General features: G+C 57.8%; 1 protein-coding gene across 1 annotated transcript; it reads right to left on the bottom strand.

Annotated features, from left to right (window-relative positions):
- Positions 1-503: 503 nt before the first annotated feature.
- Positions 504-2179, bottom strand: LOC109761513 (peroxidase 2). Its single transcript, XM_020320333.4, has 2 exons — positions 1639-2179; positions 504-1561 (listed from the first exon to the last, which is right to left on the bottom strand). Exons 1-2 carry the CDS (start codon positions 2137-2139, stop codon positions 785-787), a joined length of 1278 nt encoding a protein of 425 aa, XP_020175922.1. The 5' UTR covers positions 2140-2179; the 3' UTR covers positions 504-784.
- Between the last annotated feature and the right edge of the window lie 6328 nt (positions 2180-8507).

Below are 8507 nucleotides of genomic sequence, written 5' to 3'. Positions count from 1 at the left end.
GGCGAGACGAGAAGAGGGCGACAGCCAGCTAGGCATTTGAATATCACCTTAGCCCTCTTTCTCTCACCAAGCATTACCTTTTAAATTATAATTGATTTGGAGAAGTGTAATTTCACACGTATAACTTGTTTTTCGTTTCAGTTTGGCTAAGTCTCAGTCGATGCTATAGTCCTTTAATTTTGCATGGAGATTCGTACAAAATTTTTCTTTTCAGATTTTCTCTTATACTTTATCACACCTTTTTTGTTTACCCTGTTGCAGGATGCATTTTCATAAAAGTAAAGTTACACTTTTCTAAATCAATGAGATTAAAAAAAACCTTCGGGACCACTTAGAATTGGTAGAACTGTTCTAAATCAATGAGTCACTATTCGCTATCGGTAGTTTATTATTTTATAATGCAGCTACTAGTTGGCCAGGCCAGTATCAATTGTGAGATATCAGGCAACTTGTCGGTTGACCATACACACTCTAGGCTGAGTATCGTGTCTTTGCATGAAGGGATAACGCATACCTAAGGATGTTACAGCAGAGAAGATATATATTGCCATTGATAAATAATGATTAACAGAAAAAAAAATAATTCCTCAATCTCAGTGAAAAGTATTGCCGTTACGTAGTTGGCTAGTGGCACAACAAGGACTATAGCACAAATGAAGGAAATGAACCGACAAGCAAAAAACCTTAGTGAAAAGTAAACTAGAAATTAAGGAAGACGGAATGGCACACCCAAAAAGCACGACTGAATAGATAGTCTCCACCCTGGAGAGATGATCAACCGGTGTTAGGGCTCGTTGACGAACCCGCACTTCTTCCTGATCTGGCCGTTGGTGCTGTTCTTCACCTCGATATTGCCCATCTTCACCATGGCATCCTCGAAATGTCTGTACCACAAGAAATCTCCGATCAACCACCAAGTGTACTTCTCCACCAATTCCTTGGTCTTTGGTGACGTCATGAGCGCTGCGTCGGAGGTGAAGAGCACTTTGCGATCCTTCACGTTCCTGTAGTACTGGCTGTCCAGCACGTCGGGGGTCTTGTAGTCCTGCGGCACCGTGGGATCACTGCCGGCGGGACAGTCCTGGGTCAGCTTCCCAGCGTACGTGGCGTCCATCGACGTGGTGGAGTTGTCGTTGGCCGGCGGCTGGAGACGGTCACGGAAGGAGGAGCACTGCGAGCGGCCGATGCTGTGCGCGCCGGAAAGCGCAACCATGTCGGTTTGGCTGAGTCCCTTCGTGGCGAACATTTGTGTGAGGGTTTTGAGGTTGGCGAAGGGTGGTGGCAGGTTGGGGAGGGTCTCATCTTTTAGGGACACGGACCCGTCGTAGCGGCCGGCTGGCATGCTGAAGTTTATTTTGTTGCCGCTGAGTATCTTGCTGGCGTCACGGCCTGCGAAGGCGACGATGTCGGCGCAGGAGACGACACCCGGACATTTTTCCTCGATCTTCTTCTTGGCCGCGTCTATCACTTCGAAGCCACGCAGGCTCAAGTTTGGGATACCGAGCATCTCCGGATCCGGCTTGCCAGCGACCTTGTTCAGCAGGACAGAGGCATCGCAACCCTGAAAGCCACGCCCAAATTGTTAGCTTCTCAATCCTGCAGTGCACAACTAGGCCTATATATCAATCCTGTATGTACCTGGACAAAGCAGTCGTGAAAGAAGAGGCGGATGAGCCCGGCCTTGATGCCGGCGGTGGCGTTGCGCACGGCGTCCAGCACGATCTTCTCGGCGTCAGGGCACTTGTCATTGTAGTAGCCGACCTTGAGCCCAGTGGCAGGTGGAGGCGGGGCAGGGGTGGAAGCCGGTGGGGGCGCCGGCATGGTGGGAGTGGGGGTGGGATACCCCGGGGTAGGAGTAGGGCTCGGTGGGAGAGTAGCCGGTGGAGGTGGGTTAGGGCTCGTCGGAGAAGAAACCGGTGGGGGAGTGGTGGGAGTTGGGCTAGGATAGCCCGGTGTAGGGCCAGGGGTAGGGCTGGGCGGAGGAGTAGCCGGTGGAGGTGGGGAAGGGCTCGGCGGAGGAGTAGCCGGTGGGGGCGGTGGTATGATGGGAGTGTTGGGATAGCTGTAGCCGTAGCCGGATGCTTGGCAGGCTACGGAACCGAGCACGACCAGCACGGCGAGAAGGGCAAGCTTGGCCATCTTCCTCTGCTCGGGGTAGCTACTCTTGCTCGATCGAGGGATGATGGGATGAAGAAAACTTGCTGTTCCGCATGCGTATTTATAGTCTCGATCACGGGGGAACTCGCATGCATGTGTACTCCGGCCGTTTGGAGCGCACGTTTGTGATGAGTCAACCAGCTGCCGCCCGGCCGGGAACGTGGTGACCACACAGCAAGTCGATGATACGCGGCACTAAGCTTGATAGCGACTCCGTGGCCATGATCGATTGCATATATGCGTCGGCAGGTAAGGAAATCAATCCGGCTGTTACTAAGAACGAGTGGTGCAAGTGGAATTTTTTATCATTATATATCCTACTCTTGTACCCCGAAAAAGTAGTATCCTACTTGTGTAAAACTACAGTAGAAGTTGGGATATCCCTTTTTTGTTTACCACAAACAGAACCCTGCTTTCATTTGCAAGCTAGTAGGATAACATATCATAAAGGCTGCCATGCAACAGGTGGGCATATATACTCAAATTATCGAAAAAGGTTTTCGCCCCGCTTTATAAATAAAGCACCCACCAAGCACAAAGTATCAAGGTAACGACAGAACACAGCACACACCCACACACAACGCCACCGCAAGTCAGGTGCCACACATACACGCACAAACAGACATACACAACCCCAAGTTCCGCTATGGGCACAGCACAACACGCCCAACACAAATGCCCGACGAAACAACCCAAGACGGCGGCGGCGGAGGCGACGACCTGACGATCTAATCTGGTTCCGGAGGTGGTGGGGGAAGCGGCGGCGCCAACCGGAGAGCCATTGCAGAAGCTGGGGTGATGATGGAGGTGATGGCGTCTCTCTCCCTGGGACGGCTAAGCGGCCGCCAAAGCTGCAAGTAACCAGACCATTTGAACAAAAAGTCAGTAGCACGACGAAGAGGGATATGTTGAATCACAAGTTTATTCCTAACAGTCCACAGCGTCCAGACCAGGACCCCAATGGTCAGCCACCTAGTGTGGCGCAACGCGGGTGGGATCGCCTGGAGTTCGGCAAAGAGAGCGGGGAAATTGTTATGGTCCCAGTTTCCACCCACAATCTCGCGAAAACAGCTCCAAAGGAACTGCGCGGACACGCAGGTGAAGAAGATATGGTTCGAATCTTCTTCAGGCCCACAGAGCGGGCAGCGCCCATCCCCAGGGCCATTGCGTTTCAGAACCTCAACGCCAGATGGGAGGCGGCCGCGAATCCATTGCCACAAGAAGATCCTAATTTTCAGGGGGAGGCGGATCTCCCAAATGGAGGAGAGCGCCTCATGGCCAAGCGAAGGGGCGATGGCCAGGTATAGAGATTTGGTGGAGAATTGCCCAGAAGGCTCTAGCCGCCATCTGGCACGGTCATCGTCCGTCGAGAGCTAAGGTTCGTGGAGTGCAATGCAGTCGAGCAGCTCCTGCCAGTCCTCGATCTCAGCCGGGCCGAAAGGTCTCCGAAACGCTAGTTGCCCTAAGTCAATAAGGGCGGTCGCCACGGAGATCTGTGGCGCAACCGCAATGGAGAAGAGGTCCGGAAAGCGGGCCGCAAGGGGCGAGTCGCCAGCCCACCTATCGAACCAGAACAGTGTGGCGGTGCCGGAACCAATCTCAATCGAGGTTCCGATCCGAAGGACAGGGAGGAGCTGAATGATGGACTGCCAGAACTGTTATCCCCCAGAATGCTGGCAGAAGGCGAGAGGCTGACCACGGAGGTATTTCTGCTGAATCATGCGGAGCCACAGTCCACCTTCACCATTAGCGATCCGCCATAGCCACTTAGTCAGAAGGGCAATGTTCATGCGTTTGGAGGACATGATACCCAGACCGCCCTGGTCGCGGGGTTTGCAGATCTCCAACCACCTGACCATGTGGTACTTCTGCTTATCTCCCTCGCCTGCCCAGAAGAAACGCCCCTGGACGGTGGCAATCTCATGATGGAGGGTCTCGGGAAGGCTGTAGAAGCTCATGATGAATAACAGTAGGCTGGAGAGGGATGAGTTAATGAGCACCGCGCGGGCCGCTTTCGAGAGCCATCTACCCTGCCAGGGCTCGATCCGGTGCTGAAGCTTTCCCACCGTGGGGCGCAGCTCAGCCACCGTAAGCCTGGAGTCGCTAATGGGGATCCCCAGATATGTCGTGGGGAAGCACCCGAGGTGGCAGTTAAGCCGATCCGCAATGCTCTTGCGCTCTTCTTGGGTGTAGCCCAAGACCATGACCTCACTCTTGTCGAAGTTGATCTTAAGGCCGGCCATTTGCTGAAAGCACAGCAGGAGGAACTTGAGGTTGGAGATATCACTCTCCGAGCCCTCCACCATGATAATGGTGTCATCCGCATATTGGAGGAGGGAGACTCCGTTCCCCCCAACCAGATGCGGTACTATTCCTTTAATGTGGCCAGCCGCCTTGGCCTTATCTAGGATGGCCGCTAGGGCATCGACCACCATGTTAAATAGGAACGGGGAGAAGGGGTCGCCCTGACGCACCCCACAAAATGTGGGGAAGAATGGGCCGATCTCCCCATTGATGTTCACCGCAGTGCGACCCGAGGAAACCATCTGCATCACCCTGGTCACCCACCGGTCGTCGAAGCCCTTACCAAGGAGACATTCCCGAAGGAAGGTCCAACTGACCGTGTCATAGGCCTTGTGGAAATCCAGTTTCAGGAAGACTGCCTTGAGGTGTTTGGAGTGCACCTCATGGAGCGCTTCGTGGAACACCAAGACTCCATCAAGGATATAGCGGCCCTGAATGAAGGCTGACCGGTCCGGGTGGGTGATCCGGTCGGAGATAGGGGCCGCCCTAATGGCGAACCCCTTGGCAAGGATGCGGAAGATGACATTAATCACCGTAATCGGGCAAAATTGTCGGATGTCCGACGCCCCAGCCACCTTGGGGATGAGAGTGATTACCCCATAGTTCAGCCGGGCGAGGTCAATGGATCCAACAAAGAACTCGTCAAACAGGGCCATCACCTCAGGTTTGATCACCTCCCAGAAAGTCTGGAAGAACTTGACTGGGAGTCCATCCGGGCCAGGAGCCGAGGATGGGTTCATGCCCTTAATTGCCGCCCATACTTCAGCCTCAGAGAACGGGGCCGTGAGGGCCGCGTTGTCCATAGGCGTGACACAGCAGTGGGCCGACCAAATGTCTTGTGCTAAGGCAAGACCTCCCCGAGGGGAGGCAGAGAATAGGTCTCTGTAAAAGCCGTCTACATGGGCCCGGATCTCCTCAGGCCGCTGAAGGAGGGTCGCTTCGTCCCACAGGAGGGGGATGGAGTTACGGCGTCTGCGGCCATTAGCGATGGCCTGGAAGTAGGCCGTATTGGCGTCCCCCTTGAGGACCCAATTCTGCGTACCTCGTAAGCGCCAGTATGCCTCCTCGTCAGTGTAGATGACCGTGAGCTGGTCTTCCAGGTCGTATCTAAGCATCCATTCGTCTGCCGATAGGCCGGCGGCGTCAGCCCGCAGGTCAAGGGCCTGGATGCCCTCAAGGAGGGCTTTCTTCCGCTCACGGATATCCCGGCCCACATTGGCACCCCAACCTTTCATGAATTGCCGTGACCGTTTGGCACAGAAATGCCACGAATCAACGGCGGAGAGGGCCCGATGGGGGGCATCTCGCGCCTCTCGCCATCTGGCAACCACCGCGGCGGTAAATCCAGGCTGGCGTAGCCAGAAGGTTTCGAAGCGGAAGCGGGGCGGCAGGGGTGGGCGTTCATTCTCTGAAGAGAGGAGTAGGGGGACGTGGTCTGAGCCAATCCGCGTAATCGCCCGGAGCGACGCTAGGGAGCAACGAATGTCCCACTCAGGGGAGGCGAAGACCCGATCGAGGACCGAGTGAGTCGGATCAACTTGGCGGTTTGTCCAAGTGAACCTGGCCCCGACTCGATCGAGCTCTCGCAGCCCCATGTCAGCAATGTAGTCATTAAACATTTGCATGCGTGGGAAGTTCACTAAATTATTGCTCTTGTCTTCTTCTGTCCTGATGAGGTTGACATCGCCTACACCGGTAGCTGGGCGGAGGTTACCTTCCTACGGAGCTCCGCGAGGAAGGCCTCAGACCGGCGGTGATCGGCATGGCCATAAACCGCAATGATTTCCCATTTGAAATTGAGAGCCCGCTCAAACACCTCCATGCTAACGAAGAACTCTCCCCGATCCATGCTTCCTACCTCAAAGGTGGCATCTTTCACGCCTAGGAGGATGCCACCTGAGTGGCCCGTACTCCCACTAGAAGGGAGCCAATGCCAAGCGAACAAGTCGGAGCTCAGATGCTCAAGTTCTAACAGGAAGAATTCGGTACGCATCGTTTCTTGGATTGCCACAATGTCGTTTCGCTTGGTTCACATGTATTCTATGAGTTGGCGGCGTCGACCATCTTGGCCGAAACCGCGGATGTTCCAGAAGAGGGTCCGCATCACGCATCCATCGGGGGGCTGCTTGACCCCAAGACACGTGAGGCGCTCTGGGCGCGGAGGGCTGCGGTACGCGAGCGGGTGCGGCCCCGGATCTCACCCGGGGCGGCCGCCATGAGGGAGGCGGCGCCCGGAGCAGCCTCGAAAGGGGCTGCCGAGGAGGGGGGAGACGTGCACGGGCCTCGGCCAGACGACCATCGAGGATTTCCCGCGCACGTATCGCCACGATCTGAACTAGAGGGGGGGCAACCTCCCCCCTGAACACTATGGCCGAGTCCGCTGCCACCTTAGCTAGGTGGCCAAGCGGAGCCGACTCCAAAGCCGAGAAGGAACAAGTAGCAGAGGTGGCCGGAATGGACGGGGTACCTGTCTCGAGGTTCCGGGAAGCGGCCCGGAGCGCAGCCCGCTCGGGAATGGGCAGAGCCGGGCTACCCGCCGGCCTGGTCACCTCAATCCAAGCGCTGCGTCGCGAGGAAGTCACCGGGGTCGAGGTCGACCGGCCCCTCCTGGAGTACGCCGCAGACCGAGGCGGGAGTGGGGGGGCGGCCACCGGGGTGGCCGCCACCGCCGACAACCCACCGAGGGCAATGCACGAGGAGGCCGAGGGGCGGGTCGGCGAAGAGGTGGGCGCGGCCGGGACCAGAGCCATCGGTGCCGGGGTCACGTCCAGGACAGGGGGGACGCAGGCATCCCCAGGTCCGCCTGACCCGGGGTGGCGTGGGGAGAGGAAGGGGGCAGATCTCCTTTCGGAACCGGCCCATCCCCCGCGGGAGGTGAAGGAGCATCCGGCGAAGGTGGGGTAGCAGGCGAGGAGACGATCCCGGTGAAGAGCTCAGCGGTGATGGAGGGAGGAATACCGTCTGGGGAGCGGGGGGACGACGCCGGGAAAACGGCAAGGCTCGCGTCGGAAGCATCACTCCCGTCCGAAGGGGGTGGGGGCCGCCCCGTAGCCGCGGCCGGCGCCCGAACCACCCCTGGAAGCTGCTAGAGGAGGAGGAGGATCACGGGGGCTGTCCTCAGACTCGTCGTCGTCCTCTGATCCAGAGTGCCGGTCATGGTGGGGACCACGGTCGCTGCGATGCCCCCCTGGGCCCCCACCATCGGGGCCGCCCAAGAGGCTGTCGTCGGGGATGCGAGGGCGGCCGATGTGGTTCGGCAGCTCGGGAGAGATCCGGAGGTCGAACCCCTGGTCGTTGAAGAACACCCGGACCGTGACGCGAAGCTTGGACGAGTCAAGGCATTTGACCTTGACCCGCACCTCCTCCTCCTCCTTGCGGAGCGAGAGCTCGTCCACCACGACCACCTTACTGAGGAGGCAGCACATGCTCCGAATGACCCGCTCCGAGCGCGCGATGTCGGGGAGGCCGCCGACGATAATCCATGTCGTGTCCAGGACGGCCACAGCCAGGGGGTCCCGGACCGGCACAGAGATGTCCACTACCAGCTTGTTGAGCGCGAGGGTGATGTCGCTGCTGTGGGTGCCGTAACCGTGACTGACAACATCGCGGAAGACCACCGAGAACTGGTTGCCAGATAGAAGAGTGGCCTGCCAGTCCCAAGTGCAGTGGTAGAGGTGGTTGAGCTCGGCCTCGATCATCTCGGGGGACGCCACCCCGTCCCGGACGGTGACGATCGCGAGGAGCGAGGGTGAGGGAGGAGGGAGGTCCGGGACCTCAATGTGGAAGAAGCCGAGGCCCTCGATCCCATGCCCGTACATCATCAACTCCTCCGGCATCGGCCGGTCGGGGCAAAGGGCAGCCGGATGGCCAGGGCCGGCGCAAACGAAGCAACACTGGGGGCGGGAGCACGCCACGAGGTCGGTGGCACGGTCATCAGGGAGGAGGGCAGTCGGCGCGGGGATGGTCGGGTCGCGCGCCCGAGGAGTGGAGGAGGCCGGGCCGGTGCCCCTCCCCAGACCCCTCTTCTTCTTGCGCTTGGGGCCTGT

This window comes from Aegilops tauschii, chromosome 2 (genome assembly GCF_002575655.3).
Source record: "Aegilops tauschii subsp. strangulata cultivar AL8/78 chromosome 2, Aet v6.0, whole genome shotgun sequence".
NCBI classification, from domain to species: domain Eukaryota; kingdom Viridiplantae; phylum Streptophyta; class Magnoliopsida; order Poales; family Poaceae; genus Aegilops; species Aegilops tauschii.
Note: the sequence above shows the minus strand (reverse complement) of the source record. Positions and strands in the feature narration are given on the sequence as shown.

Coding starts and splice junctions, on each gene's coding strand:
- LOC109761513 (XM_020320333.4), bottom strand. CDS start 2,139: ATGGCCAAGCTTGCCCTTCTCGCCGTGCTGGTCGTGCTCGGTTCCGTA. Junction 1,562..1,638: donor TTCACGACTGCTTTGTCCAG/GTACATACAGGA, acceptor CGTGGCTTTCAG/GGTTGCGATGCCTCTGTCCT.